This window comes from Sander vitreus, chromosome 2 (assembly GCF_031162955.1).
Source record: "Sander vitreus isolate 19-12246 chromosome 2, sanVit1, whole genome shotgun sequence".
In the NCBI taxonomy this organism is placed as follows: domain Eukaryota; kingdom Metazoa; phylum Chordata; class Actinopteri; order Perciformes; family Percidae; genus Sander; species Sander vitreus.
The window spans coordinates 28,415,092-28,441,463 of NC_135856.1; the positions used below are offsets into that span (position 1 = coordinate 28,415,092).

The 26,372-nt window shown below is 40.5% G+C and overlaps 1 protein-coding gene and 1 long non-coding RNA gene across 5 annotated transcripts in view; one reads left to right on the forward strand and one right to left on the reverse strand.

The window, feature by feature from the left end:
- The first annotated feature begins 3,756 nt into the window (after positions 1–3,756).
- LOC144526761 (uncharacterized) lies at positions 3,757–20,518 on the forward strand. Its single transcript, XR_013502774.1, has 4 exons — positions 3,757–3,968; positions 5,142–5,308; positions 7,057–7,142; positions 20,417–20,518. It is a non-coding gene; the product is annotated as an uncharacterized LOC144526761 (long non-coding RNA).
- rgl3a (ral guanine nucleotide dissociation stimulator-like 3a) overlaps positions 14,272–26,372 on the reverse strand; it is a 28,210-nt gene continuing 16,109 nt past the window's right edge. For 2 of the 4 annotated variants that reach the window (XM_078264371.1, XM_078264389.1), the window contains 10 exons: positions 25,398–25,448; positions 24,396–24,482; positions 24,244–24,276; positions 23,966–24,087; positions 23,753–23,848; positions 22,261–22,413; positions 20,512–20,647; positions 18,729–18,983; positions 17,370–17,484; positions 14,272–16,308 (listed from right to left, as the gene is read on the reverse strand). In XM_078264371.1, coding sequence (XP_078120497.1) covers positions 16,154–16,308; positions 17,370–17,484; positions 18,729–18,983; positions 20,512–20,647; positions 22,261–22,413; positions 23,753–23,848; positions 23,966–24,087; positions 24,244–24,276; positions 24,396–24,482; positions 25,398–25,448 — 1,203 coding nt within the window. In that variant the 3' untranslated portion in view covers positions 14,272–16,153. The remainder of the gene's footprint in view (positions 16,309–17,369; positions 17,485–18,728; positions 18,984–20,511; positions 20,648–22,260; positions 22,414–23,752; positions 23,849–23,965; positions 24,088–24,243; positions 24,277–24,395; positions 24,483–25,397; positions 25,449–26,372) is intronic. The other 2 variants (XM_078264380.1, XM_078264397.1) reach the window with 1 other exon arrangement.

Genomic DNA, 26,372 nt, shown 5'->3' on the forward strand with positions numbered 1-26,372 from the left:
AGGACTGAGCCTTGGTATGCTCTACCAGGTGAGCTACCAGGGCTCCCCGTCAATGTTGCATTTACAGCTTGTTTTGCAGCCCTGTGGTGGCCAAAGTAAAAATAACAAGCCATAAAATACGCAAAACAAATAATACTGTTTTAATTAATAAAAGACAAGATAATCATCATTAGGAAGCTGACTAAACCAGTGTCAAATGAAAGCCAGAGCAAACAGGCTCCTTTTACTGAGGTACTGAGAGAAAATCTCCTGCCTTTCAAACCACATACTAAGAAATGTTACAGTACATCATGTAGTACTTCCAGATAAGCAAAGTGTCTGATATAGTCCATAAAATGAGCTAATACTAACAGATGTGCTTTAGTTGGACAAAAGAAGAGAGAAGAATCACAGAATGTATCAGAGTGCAACAAGCATAAACAAGTTATATAATAGTCTTGGGAGAAACCTGCGTCAGACTGTGAACACATCCTCCATCTGACCCTGCGGTTAATGGAGCAATAGCTGATGGGAACAACAAGTTGGCATGGGCAGAGCATGCCTCGGACTACGATTACATAAGAGCCATTACAGGAGCGAGAGAGTCAGATATCAGATACAGAGGTGTTGCAATTTCAAGGAAACACCCACATTTCTTGAGAACCTCGAGACAGCAGCTCTGGTCTGAAAATCAACAAAGACAGGAGGACCAAAGAAAAAAAATCATAATTTTCAGCTTCACATTTTGACATTTTGTGAAGCAAATGAAATGCATCCACAGCACTTCTCGTGTACAGTAACAGTAGCTTGTTGCTGCATCTCAGTTTCACATAGACATACATGTGTGGTAGCAGCTGACCACAGATGGCCCGCTGATACTTTTGTCGGAAATTTGAACCACTTCTGCCTCCATGCCACCCACCAGCCAGCTATAACATGGTGACATTCCTAAGAAAACCGCAGTGCTTTGTAGGGCACTCTACTTTCCTCATTCTCTCTCCCACACCTTTTTCTCCCCCTTCCTTTCCTCCCTCGTCCCTCCTCTCAGTGTCTCTTGTTCTCTCTCACTCATCCCCTTTTTTTTTCTCCAACCCATCTTTGAGCTGTAAAAGCTGCTTTGTATTGTGCGGAGGCTTGTGAAAACGGGCCAGGAGAGTAAAAGTAGGTCAGTGAGGAGGGACAGGACAGGATGGAGGAGAGGGAGAGGGTGAGAAGAGACAGAGAGAGAGAGGTTATTCAGGAGGGAGGGAGGGTTACGTCACATGCCCTGTACCGTGTAAACTTTAACAAACTATTCAAAAAGAAGCTATGTCTTGTTGCTGAGGGAGGGAGCAGTTCAGTAGCACGCACGCACGCACGCACGCACGCACGCACGCACGCACGCACTTGTATCACCGATGTATCAGTTTGCATCAAGCTGACATTTATAAAAAAAAAAATTACACACTGATTAATGCCTCAGAGATGATAGGATTATCTTTTGGAAAGCTCCATGACATCATCATGGGTTCTAGTGACCTCTTATGAAAGACTGAAACTTATTCTTATGACTTTAGTTTATGAAACTACTGAAATGTTGGGTTGGGAAAAGTGTAGTTTTGAGGAAAATGGTAAATATCCACTTTGATAGATGTCACTCACACGGCAAACAGTGACTCACGGCATAACGACATTTAACACATTTAAATCCACCTGTCTCTTAGGTGTATGACCCTGGGTTTTTAACTCCCTACAGTTCGAGGAAGTCAATGAAAGCTGGTAAGTCATAGCAAGGAGTGAGTGTATGTGTATGTGTGTGTGTGTGTGTGTGTGTGTGTGTGTGTGTGTGTGTGTAAGAGAGAAGGGGGAGTTGGCCCTGGGCTGCCTGCGGCGATCAACAGCCCTGGCTGGTTATGTAACTGCGATGCTGCAGTATGTAGGTCAGCAGCACAGGGAGAGGCAGGGATGGGGTAAGGAGGATGAAAGCTGGGGAGTGTGTTAGACTATGTATGAGTGTATGGTCATACTTCTGTATTTCAGGTTTGAGTCATTTTAGCCGGTTTCCCACACACAGAGGATGTACAGTTTATATCAGGCCGAGCAGACTTCAAATACCATCACTTGCTGTAGAAATGTCTGCTGAAGGAGACTCAAATTCACAGGCTGAGAGGGAGAAATTGTCAAAAGCTCGGCGCGGTAGAAAGTCATTGTGCAACGGAGCTAAACTGACCCAGCTTTAAACATTAACTTAGTGTGTAAATAGCAGATGTTTGCTTTTCACAATCAAATCCCCCTACATTATACATTGTAAGGTTTTGCATCCTCTGATGCAAATGTAAGGAAAATATTTCATCATATCATTATCAGCTTTTTAGCACCAGCACCAACATGCACAAGTCTGGATTTGATTAGGATCTCAGTTTAGGATGACATTTAGGATTTCTGGTATTACAAAACCCTGTTTTCTAACCGCATTCAGGAAAAAAAATCTATCTTATCTTAGGATAGGAATTTAGCTATTACAGAACTGTCTTTCCCAAGTTAGGAATTCTAAGTTAGGATGGCATAGACCCTGTCCTAAATTCAAAATAGCTGCCAAAAATGGTCGGTATGACAATAACAATGAAGAAGGGGAACAACACAAACATCAAAATATCATGATTAAAAGGCTACTCAAACCGTATGAAGACGCTTTAAATTCCCCGGACCATGTACAGTATATATCAACTGCCAAGACAATTCATTTTATAATTTGATCGGCATGCCATACGTTCGACTCTGGAGAGGCCTACAAGGAGGCATGGGGCTCTGCCAGTGGTCGCACAGATCACAAAAGCACTTAGTTCTTTGCTAAAGGTGACTGGCAGACTGATTCTAATTCTCATTCTAATCAAAGATACAGGCATGACAGGACAAGTGCTTACACACTGAAATCAAAAGTATTACACAATTATCAAAACCTTACACTCAAGGAGCAAAACATTGGCCCAGATGTGCACCACTATAAGCACAAGGTCACCCTCACACTTTTTGCAAAACAACGCACACCGTGATTTGCAAAACACTAAACACACTTGTATATATTAGACACAGAAGTATATCATGATGTCACTTCCTTGCAATTCCAAAGCACTGACTGTCAAATGACCACAACTATCAGCCAATCTGTGAAACACATGATTGCTTAATTGTAGACACACCAATCAGGTTCAAGCACTATACAAACGCAGCAGGTAAGTTTAGTATTTTATGTACTGTATTTTATTTACTTTCAGATATTTTTGTTTGTTTGTTGTTGTTTTTTTTACTGTAATTGTAACCTGTACTGGATACAGTATTTTATGTTTGTCTGTTGTTTGCTGAGCTAATAGTGTTATACACACTACTGTGGTACTGTAGCATGACAACTTGGACATGTTTTGTTGTGATTCTCCATGTTGACATGTTGACTAATTTGGGTATATGGAGAGAAATATTATTATATTATATTTTCCTCAGTCTGCAGCATTGGTCTTGTGTAGTGTTTGGTGAACTTATTGTATATTTGCACGTTCTCTGTGTTCTCTTCATTTACAGTACTCTAATCACTGAGAAGTAGAATTGCTAAAAGTGTTTTAGGTTAGCAACAGCAGTGTGTAACTGGTTCAAAAAGAATTAAAGCACCCACATTATGCTCATTTTCAGGTTCATAATTGTATTTTAAGGTTGTACCAGAATAGATTTACATGGTTTAATTTTCAAAAAACACCATATTTTTGTTGTACTGCACAGCTCTCTCTCACTGCTGCAGAGCCTCTTTTCAGCTGGTCTCTGTTTTAGCTACAGAGTGAGACCTCTTTTCTTCTTCTTCTTCTGTACTATCTTTGATTGCACTCGCACATGTGCAGTAGCTCAGATGTAGATCATGTCAGCTAGCTAGCTCCATAGACAGTAAAAGAAAGGCTGTTTCTCCAACTTTGGTCAGTTACGAGGCGGGATTAGCTGGGAGACTTCTAAATGAGGGCGCACATGTAAGTAGTTCTTTTGTAGATTATGGTGAACTTGTGTGTGTTGTAGCAGTGCTTTGCCATTGAGAACGAGGTGGCATGCTAGCGTTAGCATTAGCGTCATGCTAAAGCTAACGCTACAAGCTAATGGTTGCAGTTAGCCAGCTCGTTTCGGCTTGTGACGTCACAAGCCGTGCCGATTTTGAACAGCTCACCCAGAGACTGAAGGCAGGACACATTCAGAAACCGTATCTCACTCAAAACAGCATGGATGGATTTTTTTTCAAAGTTTGTATGCCTGTGGAAGCACCAGAGACACAAAAGAACACCCCAAATCCCAGAAAAAGTGATTTTTTTCATAATATGGGCACTTTAAGTCGTATGAAACGTGTGTGTTTCATATGGTATGTTTTATGTTTTTTATAAATTAGTGTATAGTTTTTGCAAGGGTGTTTCATTTTGCAAAGGGTCTGAGGTGTTCTGCTAATTGTGTGTAGTGTTTCTGAAAAACCGGTCCCTGTTTTCATAATAGTGCTTAGGCAATCGAAAAAAAAACCTTTAAGAATCAAATTTACAGTTATTGTTAGGATTTCTTAAGTTAAGAAGATAAGAGATCTAAGATAGGATAGGACACAGGCATGAGTTTAGGAATTGCTTCTGTAATAGGAAGATTGGATTTATTCTATTGTTAAGTTTTAAGTTAAGATAGGACAACCAGTTAGGATATTTTTCTGTTATGAGGCCCATGTTGTGCTGTGTTTGTTGGAAAAATCGGATAAAGCAATCAAAATAATGCTAATTGTGAATGAATAATGGTCACTGAAAAGTTAAAGAATAAGTAACACAGTTCATGAATTAATAAACACTTTGCAGCATGACTGGACACGGTGCTAATGGAGAGTCTCAGGTTCTCTTAGTGAGGTTTATTAGAGCTATTAATAAACCTTAGGTGTATCTTTTGTATTTCATCCTTCAGTTCCTCTGATGATTATTTGTATAATTTGAATAAATATGTAGTGTTGAGTATCACCTTCTGTGTCTTTCTTTACTGAATTTCTGATTTCAATTTACATTTTTGATGTTTTGCAGTACATTTTTAGTTTAGTTTAAGTGTACAGGTTATTTCTAAAAGTGGCCAAATGACAATTTCATAATCTGAATATATATTTTATTTCCACCACCATAAATGGGGTTCAGATTCAGTACACGCCTACAGAAAGCCTGAAAGAGAAAACAGAGCGAGGGAGAAAAACGACTCCTCTGTTGAACATGCTTGGTTGGCTGCAGTTCAGGAGAGAGTTATGTTGCCTGCCATGACCCATTCAATCCCCGCTGCCTCTGTCCTACACAGCACTGTGAAATAGGTCAGTATATATGCATGTATGTGAGGGTGTGTGCACTGCTACAGATGGCTGTGTAACAACAATTTGACAGAACTTTAGTGACTTCGCTATGAAAAGACATCCACATAGACACACACGCTATAGCCTACCGATGCATTTACAAGTAAAAATAGGCCTCAAGAAAGCTGAGCACTTTTGAAATGAAAGTAGGTCACTAGGAATAACTGTGTGGTGTGTGTGTATGTGCGTGTGTGTACGTGCGTGTGTGTGCGAGAGAGAGATGAATCAGCTCCATGTTATGCAATGCTTAACCACCCTTGGGTCCCATTGCCATATATTGCCTTGTGCTACAGGAAGTAGCCCGTTTTCGTACGTGTGTGTGTGTGTGTGTGTGTGTGTGTGTGTGTGTGTGTGCGTGCGTGCGTGCGTGCGTGCGTGCGTGCATGTCCAAATGGAGGTTTTGTGACGAATCCCATTTTTCCCTATCCAGTTTTTTTTAGGGATTTATCTATTTCTTTAACACAAATGAAACTAAAACACAAATGAAGTAAAACATGGATTCATCATGAGTAGTCATTTGATATAACACAATGCTGTTCTTTCCCATATATGTCACTGTGAGAGGAGTGGCACAAAAGTTACTTCCACTTCAAGGCCCTTCATTTGTTCAGAAGATGTCTAAATATTAACAAAACATTTTTACTATATTGAGCTTAGCACATTTTACACAATTCAATCCCACGTTTGTCTCAAAGAATAGTTTGAAATGTTGTGAAATACACTTATTTGCTTTGTTGAGAGTTAGATGATAGTTAGATTGATACTCAATTTATGTCTGTATTCTAAAGCAACAGCCAGGAGAATAAGAATAATTAATAATCAAGATATACCGTGTTAACTAGTGAGCTTTAGAGGTTTTGGTAGGTAGATTTTGGACAAAGCCAAGCTAACTGTGTCCCCCGTATTCAAGTCTTTATGCTAAGCTAAGCTAACCGGCTGCTGGCTCCAGCTACCGCACAGACATAAGAATGGTATCTCGCCACCGGCAAGAAAGCAAATAAGCGTATTTCCCAAATGTCAAACTATTTTTTTTAAAGCTATCTGTCTAATCTTTTTTTTAAAAAATTTTTTTTATCAAATACTATGCAATGTAAAAAAATATTAACAGAAATCCGAAGGGGATTCATCTCATTAGTAAGCCTCATTAAAACTTTCCATTAAGCTGAGCTTTGCAGGAAACACTTCACATTACTTCACCCAACCAAAGAACAGCTTCATGCTCTGTAAACATGAATACTAATTCAGGCCAGACGTTTTCCAGAAGTTTCCTACCTTAGCTGTTGGAGAACTCTGACTCAGGTGTTATGAATGTGTCGCCCCTACTTCCACTTCAATTGATACATGTTTGTGAGCTGTGTGTGTACAATACACATATTTAACTGACATCAGAGGAAAACTAATAGCCCTCAAACACTTTAACTCAAGTGCATAGTTTTAAAGCCAAGCTGCTACGTCGTTCCATAAATATTTGATCTGGAACATCACTGGAGAAGTTAATTAAACACGGAGAGGAGGTAGACGACCTACCTTTACAAGAAACTCTGATAAGACTTCACAGGAAGGCAATAAGGTGAGGTTGTTTCTGATAAAAAATGGTTTGCTGCTCAGCAATAACAATAAGCCACTGAAATTCATAAGCAGGAGATATTTGAAGCTGTGCTGTGCTAACCCTGACCACCTTCCCCCCCCCCCCCACACTGGTTCTACAGCGAGGCACTTTCTCCACAAGGCTCAGACAGCTTCGGTGTCACACCGACTGCTACAGGAAATCATACCTGCCACATGCCATAAAAGTGTGAGTATCTTATCTTATTTATTATTGTATTTGTTGTATAATTAGTATGCCATGTCCCTCGCTGCTTTAACAAAAGGTTCCCAGTTTGGGATCAATAAAGTCAGTCAGTCAGTCAGTCAGTCAGTCTAAAGCTGTAAGGGTGTGTGAACATATTTAAGTGAAGGATGGCTTTTGTTGTGGTATCTAATGCTATTATAGCCTGCTTCGCTTTTCTTTTTTTTTTTAGCTTCTTAGCTCTTTAATCGATCAGGAGGGACACTCGTGGACCATTGATGATGTATTATATACTGTATTATTTACATATCTACTTATAAGCCATCACATTTGCAATTAAAGGGATGTATGCTTTTCAGTTTGAAATAAATTATAAAGCCTGCACCTAGCTATATATTTGCTAGCTAGGTGCCATGGGGCACTGACCTCTTAGACTTAGACTTAGACTTCTCTTTATTGATCCTTTTGGGATGAGTCCCGCAAGGAAATTAGATTTCCAGCAGCAGATTTTAGCAGCATACAAAACACTCTTTAAATAAAGAGGTATAAAAAAATACAGTATAGAAAAAAATACAGTATAAGAATAACAATGACAATAAACCTTTAGCTAAATATTTTTTTCTAAATATTTTTTACAAAAAGTAAACAAACAGTAAACAACAATAAACTACAGATAAATAAAGATAAATATATAGATATATAGGACTGTGTATGGTATTGTGTTATTGTACAGTTAATAAATAAATGACATTTAGCATAAATTAGCAGTTAAGAGCAGTTAGAGTGTCCAGGTATGTATGTGAGTAGATTATTAATTGATTGCACAGTGAATGAGTGAGTGGCAACCACTCCTTCCCTTCCTTCCTGTTCTGTTCTGTCCTCTTTACCCTATTTATTCTATTTCCTCCTCCCCCCGAGTGAGGAGTTGTAGAGTATGATGGCATGAGGGACAAAGGAGTTCTTGAGTCTGTTGGTCCTACACTTGGGAAGGAGCAGCCTTCCACTGAACAGGCTCCTCTGGTTGCTGATGACGGTGTGCAGGGGGTGGCTGGCATTGTCAGTAATGTCCAGCAGTTTGTCCAGTGTCCTCCTCTCTGCCACCATCACCAGTGAGTCCAGCTTCATGCCGACCACAGAGCCGGTCCGCCTGATCACTTTATCCAGTCTGGAGGTGTCCTTCTTGGATATGCTGCCCCCAGCACACCACAGTGTAGAAGAGGACACTTGTAACCACAGACTGGTAAAACATCAACAGCAGTTTGCTGCAGATGTTGAAAGACCGCAGTCTCCTCAGGAAGTACAACCTGCTTTGTGTCTTTCTGTACAGGTGGCTGGTGTGTGTTGTCCAGTCAAGTTTATTATCCAGCCACAACCCGAGGTATTTGTATGATTGCACAGCCTCCACCTCAGCTCCCTCTAGCAGGACTGGTCGCGGTCTTGGTCTGGACCTCCCAAAGTCAATGACCAGCTCCTTCGTCTTAGAGGTGTTGAGCTGTAGGCAGTTAGTGCGACACCAGAGAGCAAAATCGCCCACCAGACTCCGATACTCCTCCTCTCTGTCACCCCTGATACACCCAACGATGGCTGTGTCAACGGCATACTTCTGTATGTGACACAGCTCTGAGTTGTAACAGAAGTCCGAGGTGTACAGGGTGAAGAGAAGAGGAGCCAGCACTGTGCCCTGGGGGGCTCCAGTGCTGCTTACCACAGTGTCAGACGTGGTGTCCTTCAGCCTGACGTACTGTGGCCTGTCAGTGAGGTAATCCTTGATCCAGTCTACCAGATAGGGGTCCACTCCCATCCTGTTCAGTTTGTCCTGAAGTACAGGGGGCTGGATGGTATTGAAGGCACTGGAGAAGCCCAAGAAAAGGATCCTCACTGTGCCGCTTCCCTTATCCAGATGGGAGTGGACTCGGTGTAGCATGTAGAGGATGGCATCCTCCACACCAACATTTGGCTGGTACGCAAACTGCAGCCGGTCCTGGGCGTGTTGTACTTGAGGTCTGAGGAGGCTGAGGAAGAGCCACTCCAACGTCTTCATCAGGTGTGAAGTGAGTGCCACCGGTCGGAAGTCGTTCAGCTCGCTGGTCCTGTTCCTCTTGCGAACCGGAACGATGCAGGATGTCTTCTAGAGAGTGGGCACTCTCCCTAGCTGTAGGCTAAGGTTGAAGATCCGTTGTAGTGTTTCCCCCAGTTCTGCAGCGCAGGTCTTTAGTAGTCACACTTTATCCGGGCCTGCTGCTTTCCTGGGCCGGAGCTTCCTCAGCTGTCCTCTGACCTGGTCTGTGGTGATGTGAAGCAGGGATTGTGTTGAGGTGGGGGAGGAGGAGGGGGGGATTGTGGTGTCAGGGGGGAGTTGTGTAGAGGGAAGAAGGAGAGATGGCTGCGGTGGGGGGGGGGGGGACAAGGACAAGGGCTGGTTAAACCTGTTGAAGAAGTTATTCAGCTCATTCGCCCTCTCCATTGTCCCACCTGTAGCTCTGGTCTTTGTGTGACCTGTGATGGTCCTCACACCTTCCCAGACCTCCCTCATGTTGTTCTCCCTCAGCTTCTGCTCCACCTTTTTCCTGTAGCTGTCCTTAGCTTCCCTCACACAGTGTTTCACCTCCTGCTGTGCTGCCTTCATGGCCTCCCTGTCCCTGCTCCTGAAGGCAGCCTTCTTGTTGAGGACAGCCTTGACTACCCGCGTTACCCATGGCTTGTTATTAGGGTAACAGCGGACAGTCTTGATGGGGGAGACCACATCTGCGCAGAAGTTCAGGTAGTCTGTCAGACAATGTGTTATCCCCTCTATGTCCTCACCATGCGGGTTGATCAGCACATTCTCAGACTGTGGTGTTGTAACAGTCTCTCAGGCACTTTTCATCTCAGGGGACCATCTCCTGATGGTGCGAGTTGTCACCGGCTGTTGTTGGACCAGGGGAGTGTACAGTGGCTGTAGGTGAACCAGGTTGTGACCAGACTTCCCCAGTGGGGGGAGGGGGTCGCTCTGTATGCATCCCTCACATTAGCATACAGGAGATCAATTGTCCTGTTGTTTCTAGTAGGACAGTCTACAACCTGGTGAAAAACAGCCAAAATAGAATCCAAAGTTGCATGATTAAAGTCCCCAGAGATGATCATAGAAGCCTCCGGATGCTGTGTCTGCAGCCTTGCTGTGACGGTGTGGATCTTCTCACAGGCAATGGCTGCGTCCGCTCTCGGAGGGATTTAAATACAGACAGTAATTACGTGACTGAACTCCCTCGGCAGATAACACTCTGACCTCCCAGTGTTAAAATGTGTCAAATTATTACTATATATATATATATATATATATATATATATATATATATATATATATATATATATATATATATATAAATGATATTAATTTTTGCCTGTGAGCAGCTGAACAAAACATTTCAAAGATAGGAGACAAAATCCACAGTCATTCTAATCTGAGGCTTCAGCAGTCTGGATTGGCCAAATCATGTTGAGTATCTCCCAAAGTTATGTTCTTTTTAGGAATAAATTCCCTTTTAGTGTTACTGTCCCTTCACTCCGCTGTTCTGCTCAGCAAGAAAACTCTGTAGAGGGGATTCATACTAAAAGGCCTGTAAATTTAGGAAGAACACATGACTACGGTCTTAGCTACACTGCACTGGCTCCCTGTATCCTCTAGAATTGATTTAAAAGTCCTTCTACTTATATACTACTTGTATACAAAGCTCTGTGCGGCTTAGGACCGGCCTACTTCACAAATTCCCTGTCGTCTTATGTTCCTTTACAAACCCTTAGATCCTCTTCTGCTGGTTTTCTAAATACTCAAAACCCCACCAAAAAGAAAGTTGTTGTTCCACAGCTCCCAAACTATGGAACAGACCACCCGAAGATATTAGAGAGGCAGCCTCTGTTGACATTTTTAAACGGCACTTGAAAACAAATATGTCGTACCTAGCCTGTTTTATTTACTTGATACGTGTTTGAATGCATTTTTACACAAAACAAAGTAATTTCATCTCCCATCAGGAGATCATTGAGACAAACTTATCTACCCTTTAACCGACATGTTTATATAACGTTGATGCTTCAGATACAGCACACACAGCTGGTACTGTGCTGTTTCATCAGGATTAATGCACAGTCTTGCATTTTTCCATTTTTGGAGCTCCAGCAGCAGCCTCACAGACAAACAACATGTTGAAGCTTTGGTTGGTTAGGTAACCTGCAGTCCTTCGTGATGGTTATTAAGTGGATTAACCCCTTTAGATTAGTCTCAGCTATTTCTCCCATCTGTCTACTGTTACACCACAGATCTGCTACTGTACAGCCACCACAGGACACACACACACACACACCAAAAGAGGCATTAGAAATATGTTTACATGAGCATGTGAGCAGATCTTCTCCCACTGACCTACTGTACTGTATATCTGTGCGTGACTGGACAGGCATAACCTACACAAACACACACACACACACACACACACACACACACACACACTTGCTTACATACTTACATTTTACTGTAGGCTGACTTGCTCACACAGTGGCCTATGCCTCACATACACTAATCTGTGATTAGTTGTTGGTTATTATTCTCAGTTGAGTGAACAGGAGACATGTAACTCATGTTGAACGTCTTGCACAATCCTCCATACTGTCTCTTTATAGTCGTTTTGTGTTCCTTGTAGTTATTTTGCATCTTTTACTAGTCATTTTGTGTCTCTCTTTGTAGTTGTTTTGCGTCTTTTTCAGTAATTTTGTCTCTTTGTAGTTGTTTTGCATATCTTTGTAGTCATTTTGTGTCTTTTTCAGTCATTTTGTCTCTGTGTAGTTGTTTTGTCTCTCCTTGTAGTCTTCTTGTGTCTCTTTGCAGTTGATTTGCCTCTCTTTGTAGTTGTTTTGCGTTTATTTGTAATTGTTTGATTGACTTGAAGGAATGTTAAAAGTTTGTTTACTTGGAGTTTTTTTTTCAAATTGTGTAAGCTTATTATGATTAAGGCCTAAATGAAAAAGTAACAAAGAGCTAAATTTTTCTGTAGAAGGCAACAGAGGACAAGAGTGCATAAATTCCTCATGATTTTTTTCCTCCTGATCAGCAGCAAAATAATAACAGATTAAATTAAAGAAATAGTTATCGCATGATTACATGAAAACTTAAGCCTTTACCTCAAACTATCCCTGCATGTTTCAGTCTCTCATACAAACATCGTTATTTGATACCTGATAGAAATAGAGGAAACGCGCTACAAAAAGAACAAATTAAACGAAATATTACATTTTTAAATATTTTATTTTAAGTGGTGTCCGAATTCTGGTATGTGAGGCCTGTTTGGTAACGACCACCATAACTTCTGTGCAGCATAATTTATATAAGTGCACATAAACTCTTTCACCAATACGTGGAACTACAGCAACAGGCTCAACTCGTGCTGCCACACTCTCTGGTCAGAAATCTTCCTCAACTGAAATTTGGTACAATTCATCCTTCCTCAAAGCAATAATATTTCCAGGCAGATAGAAATATGAAATAATCTTTCATCTATTTGCCTAATCTTCTAAATAAATTAGATAAGGCAGACCTGATACAGCTGCAAATGCTCTTTGAGTGCTTTCTAGTTCTCATTGTGCTGCTGCTAATCCAGATAGATAAGTGTTGTTCTTAATTACTCACCGAACATTTGTAATTACTATTTCATTATTTTTTAGTGAACGGGGAACGTTGCAACTCATGCTCGGTGCCCGGGGGGCACTCCACTCACCAAACATTTCTATCTTTATATGTAACATCTCTAAAATGTTGGCTCCAAACAAACTATTATTTGCATCACAGTCTGAGCTTCTACTAAACCAAACTACTGATGATTTTATTTTTGCTGCAGGCCTAATTTATTCCATTAAAAAGAGCAAACGCTACATTAAACACAAATCATGTAAAACAAATTTCAGCAGCTCCGAGTGAATCTTCCGTCAGTCAACACGAAGTGAACAGAGACTACTTTATATTCGGTTCTCACATGACACCAGTTGACTGAATGTTAGTCAGTCTATTGATTGATTCATCTGTTTGTAAGCTCATGCCAGGAAAGCGGCCTGATCTGGCCCTGTACACACTGGAAGTCATTAGGACTCAATTAGCCACGAGGCCCCGGGGCAGAGGAGGACAACAAGAAACCACAAGTGAGGAAAAAGAGACTCTGCTCTGCCCTCAGGTAAGAAAAACACACAGATGCCTTAATGTAATAGAAGTGTTCAGCTGAGGGTGAAGTGAGCATGTGACCCAAGTGTCACAAAATATGGAAATTACAGCTTCATATACTGTAGCTGACTGGCTAGACAGGTCACAACCTCTCACTACACACACACACACACACACACACACACACACACACACACACACACACAGTACAACAAGCGCACACACACACACAGTGTTCATGGTGCCTGGAAATTAGAGCTTCGACAACATGCAGCAGACTGGCCAGACAGGTCACAACCTCTCACAACCCCCCCCCTCCCCACACACACATCTGTCACTGTGACCTCTGACCTCCCACATTGTTGAATGTTTTATCAGGATGCAGAGGCAGGAGAATGCCCCCGCTGACCCGACTCTCCTCTGCTCACTCGCTTTAGGCTACATTTCTGCAGGTCTTTAGTCATGATCATTTGTGTTTGTTCTTTTGTTTGGTTCTCACCGCAATATGATTTCTTCAACTGCTTAGACAACATTGTTTCCCCACACAGATGTTATGTTAACTCGCTTGAAATTGTAGGACGTGAAATGTAGGTCACTCCTGAACAGACTGGATGTTTGACTGGATAAACCAGTTGTTTGGCTTTGAACTAGGCGGCTGAGCGAAGCGAGAAAAAACATTTAAAGCTTTGGAGTTGGTTTGGCTCCACCTGCTGGTCAGTTACAACCATCATGTTTACCCAAATGTTCAGTTTTAGTTTCAGTTGTTGGCAGTCCCTCCCTGGCAGACCTACCAAGCCAGAGCTCATATACATTTTTTACAAATATTAAACATATAAACTAAAGCCACCCAACAGTGGTATGAAAAAATATCAGCCTTTTCTTTTTTTCTGGACTCAAGAAGTTCCTAAATCATAAGCAACTCAATACATAAAAACAATTGTGGCACTATGATAAATGGCAAATTGTCTTTATTAGTGGACATTAAATACCAATTATAAACAGGAAGTGCTAAGATTAAAATTTAAAAATAAAGAATCTGTTGAAATAAAATATTAGAACAAAGACGTGTACATTAGGCTTGAACTACAACTTGCATACAGTAACGTTTGACGACTTCACTTACATTTCATACATAATGAAGGAAGATAATGAACATGAAAGCTACTAATAATACAGTCAGCAGACAGACAGACAGACATCACTCTGTGGACTCCTTCATATTTTATGTTGCAGCTGCCAGACCTTTATTACCAACCATTCTCGTGACTTCCAACCAAACCCCAGCAGCATTTAAGCTGCCCCCAGTGATGCTAAATCCGGCCCAAAACTGAGGAGAAACGTCACCAGTGTGTTTGTTTTGTTCATTCTAAATATGTTAACCACTCTAAAATCTTGACTTACCCTTCAAACCCCAATTTTTACTTTTAATACTTAAAAAAAAGCTGCCTTAAGAGTTTTGGGGGACGATTTCACATCACTGAGATGATCTTAAATTCACATACTAAGACACTTTGTTTTTACATACACAAAAACATTCTTCAGGTTAATCTCATTCACAGCCTCACACGGGTGGAGTGAGCTTCATACCACTCACTGTGTTACAGACTGTAGTGACTAGCAGCCTGACCTGAATCACGGCCTTTATCATCAGCGAGGAAAACCACACCAGAGATACTTCTACATCAGCTGTTCAAGTCCTCTTTAAACCCTCTGATGTAAATGCCACAGTCCAGGCAAGACCACTGGGCATGTGTACGTTATGCACACATACAATGTCTCCTTTGTTTAATTACAGCAGACAGTAAAAAGTCTGTTTCTTCATTCAAAATAATGCGAACTTAAGTTGAGCTTCAAAGCAACTTAAGTACACTAAAAACAGATTAGCATTGAAGACTGAAAAGAGAATCCAAAACCAACAAAACAAACAGAAACTAACACTAACATTTTCCTCATGCCACTTTTGCTCTAAAAGCTGAATACTGAAATGCATTTCATAATTTAAGTTAATTAAATTAAGTTACATTAAAACATTTAAATCCTCAACTAGAAGACGACTGAATACTTTTTACCGACTCTCAGACAAATTAAATCTCAATGTCAGGAGTGCAAACATTGTTTCAAACACCATTTGATTTAAGGGGGAGTCTCATTGTTCTTCAACGCGGTCAGCATGACTAAAACCGTTCCTCATAGACTAACAGTGAGCATCCCTACTTAGTCACTCTGCTTTGCTTAGTTAAAGGAGTCAGTTACTCATTCAGCAACACACGTTGGAAAGAAAAGTGCCACGTCTCGTCTGAGTCCCAGACGAGAAACTGCGGCCACGTTTTCTTCTGTAGCATCGTGACACCACTCCCAGACCAGCTGATCCTCATCCTGTTTGTATGTCGCTGCAGTGATACGTTAGGCACTGTTCACCTCATGATGCCCAATAATCCACGATGTAATGTGCCTTTGTCTACATAATACAAGTGTGTTTATTTTAGGAAAAACAGGTCCTGGGAATTGTGCTTCATTTATCCAATGGTGTTGATGTTCAAGATGATGGATGACAATTAGAAAATCCTACTTGGTGTCTCACTTCGGTGTACTTGGATATTTCTCTCTTCTTGCATCGCTCTTTTAAACAGTCCATAATAATTCTCGGTATAACACATTTCAGTGTTGCTCCAGGCAAAGATGAGAACTCCACAAGGATATTTTGCAGTCAAAGCTCGGTTGTTGAGTCTCTATTTCAGAGTGGCTCATATCTCATGGCGGTGAGTAAATATGGATGTGTTTGTTTGCACATGAGCAGCTCCTCTGTCAGCCAGTCAGCCAGGACAGATGCATTTCACCTGGCGTAGCGGCTCCTGGGTTGAGCTCCAGGACTGGAAGAGGAGCCCAGATGTCTCCTGTGACTCCTCCAGTGCTGACGCAGCACAAAGTCATAGTTGGCGGACGTGCACATGGCATAAAACACGTTGGCTTTGTCGGGGATCTGGAGCTCTGAGGCAGAAAGAGGAATGAAGTGATTACATTTATTTTATTTTACCTTAGCTTACTTCATCTGCTTCTATTTCAGTTAGGAATTACAGCTGTTTCTCACAATGATAAGAGTATTTTTCGGAAATGCCGGCATTTTAAATCTATTTAGAAAGAATGAAAGCATCATTGAAGACAACAAAAATATAATAAGAGTTTTCCAGCTGAAAATAACTTGAGTTATACCCCTCCATGTCTTGCAGTGGATTTGCATTATAGTTTATTAAAAGGAGCTGGTTTTTGCTTCCTCTATAATGGATTTCCTGACATTTATCGTTGTGTTACAGAAGCCCAAACTTCTTCTGCTACTAGATTAAATACTGCTGTACATTTAGCCAGTTTACACAAAAATGTTCAAGTCGATTTCTCGCTTTAGTGTAAAAGAAAAGAGAACAATGACTCCTGTCCATTAGGCTGAACCTTATAATAATAATTTATACTGTATTAATCCCGCAAGGGAAATTACAATGTTTTCACTCCATTTGTTATTATACACATTACACACTGGCCTGAATTTCACACACATGCTCAGTGCAATGCAATAATGGAGAGATGTCAGAGTGAGGGAGCTGCAGCTGTCCATGGACAGGTGCATCGAGCAGTTGGGGTTTCGGTGCCTTGCTCAAGAGCACCTTGGCAGTGCCCAGGAGGTGAACTGGCACCTCGCCAGCTACCAGTCCACCACCATACTTTGGTCCGTATTAGGACTTGAACCATCGACCATCCGGTTCCCAAACCAACTCCCTACAGACTGAGCTACTGCCACCCCCAAAATATAAATATAGTACATTTTAGGTCTGATGCTGATTGCCTGGCAGCTTTGTAGTCCAGTACATAATCAGTTTAAATACTACACATCATTCGTGGTCTTCCTTGTGTCTTGTATTTGATGACAACTAACAAAAAAAAAAAAAAAAAAGACTTGGTGTACAAAAGCCCTGAAAAGGAGTAAAGGAGGCCTTGAAGTTAATCCTGTTCTGAGCAGGTTATACTGTACCTGACCTGCTAGAGGAAAATATATTCACCTTTGCCATTGTTGAGCATCTGGCAGAGGTTGTAATCACGGGGGCAGATGTCCTCCATGTTGTGTTTTTCCAGAGCCCTCTGAATCACCTGACGCGTGTGGTCCTGACTGGTCAGCTGGAGAGGAAACAGTATTTAGAACATGTTTTTGTTTCCTGCTGTTCATAGAGTGATTTTATGTTCAGAGATTCCAGTGACTCTTTCAAATGAGATAAAGAATATTTATTGACACGTTTCTTTCCGACCTTCATCAGGTATGCGAGCAGCAATTTCACACACAAACGCACGCATGCATGTACGCACACCGTTGAGACCATGCAGAATATCCACCTAATCAGTTTATCATTGACTTAGCCAACTCTGTCATGAACTATTTCTTGATCATTTTTGTTGATCTTTTTTTTTCCAACAGATTTTAGGGACAAGCATGGGCTCAATCTGTGCAAAAAATAGGCATCTTCCCAAACTGTTAAAATACTAGTTACATTGACGATATTTGCTGCGTCTTTCAAGGTGACTGAGAGGAATCAAATGATTTAGAATTTGCTAAATGGCTTTAAGAATCTTCAGAAATCTTCTAAAGCCACAGTTACTTTTAAAACAAAATACTTTGTCATATTTGCTGAAAGTGTCACTATACCCTGACAGTACTGCAGTACATGAGGCAGATAATCTGTGAAAAAAAATCCCCTTCCTCTGCCTCCTCCTGGTGCTCCTAATGGCATAAGGAAAACAACCAATCAGAGCCGAAGAGTCTCCAACGCTGTGTGAATGACGGCTCAAGAACGCCGATCAAACTGTCAAACTAGGCAGCGCTGATCAAATATAAATCAAGATTCTATTACTGCATTGCATATTTCTCCCCTCAAATGTTTTCAGAAACATATTTTAGTAAACTGTTTAGCTGTAAAAACGTGAACATCTGCTCCGGCCGGTGGGCGGTGCTTGGTTTTGGCTCGACTGTTTTCAACATGGCAGCCGGGTAAATTAGTTTAAGTTAGTAGTTTCAGTTTAAATTAATAATGTTGTCTTAAAGGGTTCATTCATAAATCATTGGCTGATAACAGCACAGCAGCTTTTTTGCAAATGCCACAGGAAAAATCCTTAACTTTTAGACTTCTGATCATGCACAAATCTTTTGTTTTATTTTTGAAATACTCTTTGATGAAACATGTCATGTTTTCTTTCCATGTAATGAGTGCCGACACAAATGATTTAAGCAATACCAAGACCTTCCTGTTCCGCTTTCTGTTTTCTTCTACTTTCCTACTTTTTTCTTTAAGAGAGTGTTCGACTAAGTCAACCAAAAAACAAGCCCGGCTGACCTCCGAAACACAAGATCAAGAAACCACCGTCCTCACCAGTATGCTCTTGTAGACGTTTCCATTGCTGACGCACTCCACGCTGACCCTGATGATACACGAGTCAGTGACCTGCTTGTTGTAGACGGGCAGCACGGCCTGAGGAGAGCAGCCGGGCAATGGCGACTCCGGGCTCAGCACCAGAGAAGAAGAGCTGAAGTCTGGGTGTGAGGAGCTGGACAGATTGGGAGAGGAGGAGGACATGGAGCTGGAGGAGAAATCCTCTGCAACATTGTGGAGCGAGCCTGACAGAGACTGAGGGAGGGGGCGAGAGGGAAAGACAGAGGGGAAAATAGGAATATTGTGTTCCAATTTTAAAACCATTTACACAGTTTTTTTAAACCAACTAAGTGGAAAACCCCTTTGAAATTGTCTTTATTTTTTTAACTATGTCCCTTCTCCTGACCTCCATACACTCTGGCTATGAAAACAGGAGACTGTCAAGCTTTAGTTATCCTGGCGCTCGACATCGTGGCGCTGGCACCAATAGATGGTGCGCACTACAAGTATGCACACAGACGTTTATGCTTGACGCATTGTTCGTTGCGGTATTCTCCAAAAATGCCAGAGGGCGTACAAACAAAATAATCTGGAGAATAAGCAAGAAGAAGCAAGAAGAAGCAAGAAGGAGGAGGAGGAGGAAGTAAAGGAAAGCAGGCTGCCCGGCAGCAAATTTACGAATCCCACTATGGCCACGTCAAGACCCGCCCTACGAAGCAGCTCGATTGGTTGGGGTTAGGCATTTGACCTCGAGTGGTTAAGGTTAGGATAGCCAATTGGTCAGGGGACAGGACATGTACAAATGGGGTTACGTTACCTTGCGTAAGCATGGACACCTGGCCAATAAATGCTATTGAAGGGCGGGTCTTGGCGTGGCCATAGTGGAATTCGTGATATCGCTGCCTGGCAACACTAGTAAACACATCCATGATAAACACGGACGTACAGCGAAACATTACATTTATCTACTCTAAGTATTAACGTGACTGTCGTTTATCTCCAAATTGAAACTACTGTCTGCCTGTAACACTGTTAAGAACACTCCATGTTTTGTTTTTTTTAGCTTTGACTCTCATCTCTCACGTTTATCTACACTCTCCTGCAAAATGTTTTTTTTTTATTTTTCTAGTGTGGTGTGTCTCTCTCTGACCACATATTTAAGACCGTTTGACTCCCTGTGGTCTGTATGTGAAGAATCATACAGATGTTTGTACAGGCGAAGCTGCTCGACCAGTCTTCCCAGCCAGCCAGGGTGAACTGAAAGCTCAAAAGTTACAAAAATTCAGAGGCATACGACCACGCGCCACGACAACGTGCGGAGCCTTCACGCTGGAAACGATAGCCTACCATAAATCTAGTTTATATCCTTAACGTTCCACTTCCGGGATTGCTCCATTGCCGCAGGAAATTTCGCCGGATGCATGTTTTTCCGCCGATTTCCGTTTCCTTCCGCTTTCTTTGTGTTGGAATTTTAAACTCCGGTGGATTTCTGAGGACTATGGTTAACTGCTCCTCAGATCTCTGCAGGGTAAATCCAGACAGCTAGCTAGACTATCTGTCCAATCTGAGTTTTCTCTCGCACAACTATTTTTTGTAGCGGCTCCATGTGGAGCTTAGAGCTGCCCATGACGATTGTGATTGGTTTCAAGAAATGGCAATAAACCGGAGCACGTTTTTCTCCCATCCAGGAATGCTGTGTGGACTAGCCAGACCCTCCTCCGCTCCTCCGCATGTGGATGGTCTGGCAAAGCGAGACTACCATAAATCTAACTTCAGCACTCACCTTGAGTTTGAGTCTGAGGGGGGAGGGCTGAGGGGCAGAGAGGTCCTCCATGTCTGAACTGCTGGAGCCAGAAGACGACACACTGATCTGGTCAGCGTGGGTCTTCCTGAGGGAGCTGTCGCTGGATGATCGCAACCTGCACACACAAACACTGTTAAGTTGTGTACCTTTTCCCAAAATAGCAACTGAAATCCATTCCATTCTAAATGACATGTGAATAAGGTGTACATTTTAAACTCATAGATATCACCATGAAACTTCCACAGTTGATTACTTCCATTAAGGCAATTCTTTTTTGTATTATTAGTGTTCTGAAACCTTATGTTTAAATATGCAAATAAGGTATTATTTAAGTAAATATGTGCTAATTAGCAAACATTTCCAGAACAGAAATGTTAACATTGGATATAGTCACAGTTGAACATTTGTGTTTCATTTTGTTGACATATTAGAGTCAAAGGTTTTTACAAAGGGAATTTTGGATATCTCTTTGTATCACTCCATAAATTACAAAATACTATTAACAGGCAAAAACAAACAAACAATTTTTGCTATGTTTTTAGGAATAAAATGTTCTATAAATCAGTCTATGAATGGTATATGAACAAAACCCCTCTGTACAACAGGCTTGTGCAAAATTCAGAATTAGCCTCCATTCAATTCATGAATTGGAATTTGAATTGAATTGACTCCGCCCCACAGGAAGTTGAATTTGAATTGGAATGACAGAAAGTGGAATTAAATTCATGGCAATTCAAGAAATTCCACACAGTCACACAACAGAAAGAATGTGTTGAATCTCACATACATTCAGTGTTAGGAAGGTTCCTTTGGAAATGTAATTGCTTACGGTTATAAGTTACCCATTATAAATGTGGTTTGGATTACTTTATTTGGATTACTTCACATCAGTGCAAGGCGATTTCCTTTTAATTTGATTAGTAACTAACTGAATTACACATTTTACCTCAGTAATACAACTAAATACAATTACATAATTTTTTGTAATTTAATAACATAATTACATTACACGTAACTAGTCACTCCTCAACCCTGCATACATTTTGTTCCAAAATATAGATAATGATCAAATTCTTAAAATAAATTACTCCCTCAATGTTGTTTAATTAGTTTTGTTCCAATGTTATTTTCATTTCAAAGTCATCAAATAACACCACCATGATCTTCATTCTGGTTTGGCTGGATTGTGTAACCGCTGGTTTCACAGTCCATCAAGACTTCCTGATGAAAAAAGTCCCTCAATGTAGATCACTCTTTAAGAGAACAAATATTTCTATTAATTCCACAATTGACAAGAATTGTTTACTTGATTTACAATAAGTAATAAGTAAAACGTGTGCTTGCATGCTTTTAAACACAAATCATATCCAGTGTTGGGGGTAACCCCTTATGAAGTAATGCCATAATATAATCACATTTGGCTGTAACTAATGTAAGACATTAATGTTACTTTTACTATTGTGTTTTAAGTTGAAGGTGTATTTAAGCCCTTTATGAGCTATATGACAGGCTCTTGCTGTGTTGCGCTACAGTAATGTAATGTAATGAGTAGAGTAATGAGTTACTATCCATAGAGAATTATGGTTTTTTTTTGTTTTTTTTTAAGTGATTAATGTGTATTACACATTCTTGAGTAGTGACCCCAACACTGATGATATAAAATATCAGTAGCATAATACCATCAAGAGATGGTTTTCAAAATAAAAGACTGTCTGTCTGTTAACTTACTCGTAGATGCCTTTTGAAATTTGAAGTAGCCTTGATGGAGCCACAGACTGGAGCACTGCAGATGACCTTTTAGTCCTGCTATTATTTTCCATGTCACTGTTATTACAGATGTCAAATCTATAAACGTTTGTAATCTGAAGTTGTAAGGGACTTCTGAAACATAAAAAGTCCAGTGTTGACCATCAAATTGCGTAGAAAGAAGCCTTAAATTGTTTGGCAACCATTTTAAATACTTGGTTAAAGTAAAGCATTCTGGGAAATGGAGTCATGTTCCATCATGTTACACAAAATCACAATTACAATAAATCAAACTTTATTATTTGTTCTGTGACTAGAGCTTTTAACATTCATTGCTGGGGGGAAATATTTCCTGTTAATGTAAGTAGTTCAAACTAATATCATTTATAGAATATGTAATGCAATCATATCTGACATATTGTAAAGCTTCATTGTTAAAACACTTCACTTAAATTACGTATATGAATTTCTTTGAATTTTTATTGAATTGCAATTCTGCTTCCTTTAATTCAAATTTGAATTGTAATTCTAGATCCTGTTTTTGACATCAATTTAAATTCATGAATTGAAATTTAGGAGTCATTCTCAATTCAATTCTAAATTGTGCACACGCCTGCTGTACAAACCTCCAGAATATAGATAGTAATTAAACTGGAAGGTCATGTAAGTGCTACTGAAGTGGAGATGTCTGGCTCAGAGAAAAACTGCATTTAAAAAGATATGTATTGTAAACTCCATACAATTCTTTTGGAAACCACTATTTACAGACACAATATATCTAATCATATCTAATCTAATCTCTAATCAAATCCTTAGCATCCAATAACTTGTATCATATATACACCTAATGTGTCTGTTTCTTTCCACTAGTCTGAAAGAAGACATGTTATGGAAACAAAAAAGCCCCAAATCTCAAAATTGACGAGTGCCGTGTCTGGCCTTAAAGATAGGAAAGCTAAAGATGCAGGAATCTTTAAAAAAGGATGTTTATTTCTTCCTAAACTACTGAATTTGCTCGAAAATACAATCTGTATCTCATGACTGTATATGTGTATTTGGATGCAGATCAAAAACATCTACATCTTTTTCTACCATCTATCTATAAATTGCAGGAATGTCTTGACAGGTGTCTTGCTACGGGCATGAGTAAGTGCAGTGCCAAGTTTGACGTTGTTTGGATTAGAAATGCAAAAGATATCGTTAAAAAAAATCATAATCACAATTATTTTGGTAAATACTGAAATTCCGATTATTTAACAAGATTACTCATTGACTTTTGGAAAGATGTTGCAATTATTGAACTTAAAAAAAGTTAAACATCAACAGTGAAAACACCTAGAACTGTGAAATTTCTTTAATACTTTTCCCATTTGAAAATTTTAGTTTTCATTCAGAACACAAGACAAAATAAGAGTTTACTTGCAAATATGTGCTGTGGTTAGAGTGACAGACTAGAGGTGGTTTCCAGACTTACGTGGCAAGTTTCTTAGTGAGCAGGCGACTGCTCCATGAGTTGGGAGAGCTGGGACAGGGGTCAACTGGAGGCTCCAGGTCACGAGACAGCTCATAGCTTCAGGAGACAAAAAAAAGTTAAATTAAGAAATTATGCAAAAGGCTTTGCAAAAGCCCTTCCGATCCACTCGATTGTCTTTATATTGTATGGCAGTGGTGTTAGAGCGTGTCTCACCTCTCCTGGTCTGTGAGCAGTGTATGTGCCTGCAGCCAGGCGGCGATATGATGGTTTACTGGTAGGCTGTAGTTGGAGCAGGAAGCCTGAAGCTGCCGAATCTGAGAGACAATCTCAAACTCCTACAAAAGAATGAAATAAAACAACGCACAGATTAATTTATAGAACAGAAAAGAATATAGCAGAATATACAAATATACATCGGCGCTGGCTATTAAAATTGAATTTAAAGCAATCCTAGTCATTCATGTAAGACACCATTAGGAGGCGACACCTACCCGTCTGCGCTTCTCAAAGTTGATGAGTCCACCCTGTGAAAAAAAAAAGAAAAAAAAAAAAGCAGTCTTACAAATATGGCGTGATAAAAAGTACCATAAAGCAGAACAAACTAAAACATCAGGTGGGTGCGTGGGTGTGTTGCGTCCTATACCTCCACAGTGTCAGGCAATGCTGTGTCCAGCATGGTGAGGACAGTTAGGTAAGTGCCCAGGTACGGCACAACACCACTGCTGAAGCTCTGAGGACACAAATCAAGCCCCATTTAAACATTTTGGTAATCACTATGGCCTCCATTGACAAAAAGAGAATCAATCAATGTATTACTTATTTCATGCAAATTAAATATACATGTAAGATATTTGCAAAAAGCTGAAAATATTTCATTTTGAACTCCTAAATGTCGCTCTAATAGAAAATTATCTTAAAGTAAGAAAGACTAAGAAACTTGAACACAGGAGGACAGAATATTGATGTTATGTTGTGTTAATGAAAATAAAAGATTTCTACTCTAACTGAAGTAGAAATGTACACGGACAACTGAAAACACAAGACCATCACTATTTAAACAGAGTGAATATGGGGGTATAAAACATTTTACACACAGCCCCACCCAGACTAAGTAAACTGCCAAGCTGTGAGAAACCCTTCACACACGTCAGCTTTTATACCCTTAACCTACGTAAGGGAAGTGTACTCACAGATCGAAGAAGAAGAAGAGGGAACAGGGAATCTGGTTTCTATTCTTTTTTTTTTTAAGATTCTTTTTTGGGCATTTTAGGCTTTTATTTTGTATAGGACAGCTTAGACATGAAACGGGTGAGAGAGAGGGGGAAAGACATGCAGCAAAGGGCCGCAGGTCGTGGCTGCTGCATCAAGGAGTAAACCTCTATTTATGGGCGTCCGCTCTACCAGGTGAGCTACCCAGGCGCCTGGAAATCTGGTTTCTATTTTAGCTCAATTATTTCAGCTTGAAATCATGTGACTTTTAGGGAAGTAGAGTTGATGATCCAGGCAGAGAAGAAAAAAAATAGACCTCAGCCTTTCATTTTTAGGTGGCTGGTATAGCTGACACATTCACTTTATTTTGGTGGTCAAACCTGAAATTGGGGAACCAAAAGGTTATTTCCAAACAAAGTGATGACTATTATCTTACGTGTCTGGACGCTGAGCCGGGGGTGGCACTGCCATCTGGTTGAGTCCCATCCTGCAGGAAATACACAACATGTCCTGTCAACTTCGATAAAACACAATAACTATAATTCAGGGTCTTAATGTGAGCGGGCATCTGGGTGTGAGATGACAACAAAGCACATCCATTGATTTTGGGTTGAGCACCTGCTGACAGGTTGTTGTTGGGTTTGGCAGTAAGTACTCGTTAGTGCCCAACTTACCACTTTTAGTTGTAGTTTTATCTGTGTTGGCTGCTAACAATGACCTTCTTTATTACTCTATAGAAACTGGGCTGCTGATAACATCACTGAATACACATTCATATCAATTGTTTTTTTCACGGGGAGCAAAGGACAAAGACTGGCAGGTGAACTCGAGACTGAACATTCATTCAGTTTTGTGATTTGAAAAAGAAATGAGACCATAAATAACCAGGGATTATAGGCAATATGTTCAGTAAATCGATCAACAGGTGACATGTGTGTATAACACGTTTCACAGGGCTACATCAACACTACTACGTTTTAGTTTTAAAATGCATATCTTTTGCTAAGTTCACGCCTCGCATCCACACCACTCCAGCGTTTTAGAACCACTAAAAACAGACATTTGATAACGCTGCTGACGCCGTCTTGGTTTGAAAACTGCGTTGTAGTCTGGCCCTTTGAAACGATGACACAAACATCTATGTTCGCTTCCTGATTGGGCCTTATTAGTGTCCTTCCCTGGTTGGTCACGCTCCTCTCACGTTACCCTTTTTTTCGAGAGAAAATAAACGCAACAGCCTTGACTACTGTTGTTTAATTCAACATGGATAACAAATTACAGCCATTTCTGACCTTGTTATCGATGCTAGCAGTTCAATTCAGCATTTTATGATGCCACTACTGCCTACATCTGTAGGAAGTAAGCTATCATTCGAGCAATTTGTGGTGTTATCAGCCTTACCGGCACATAC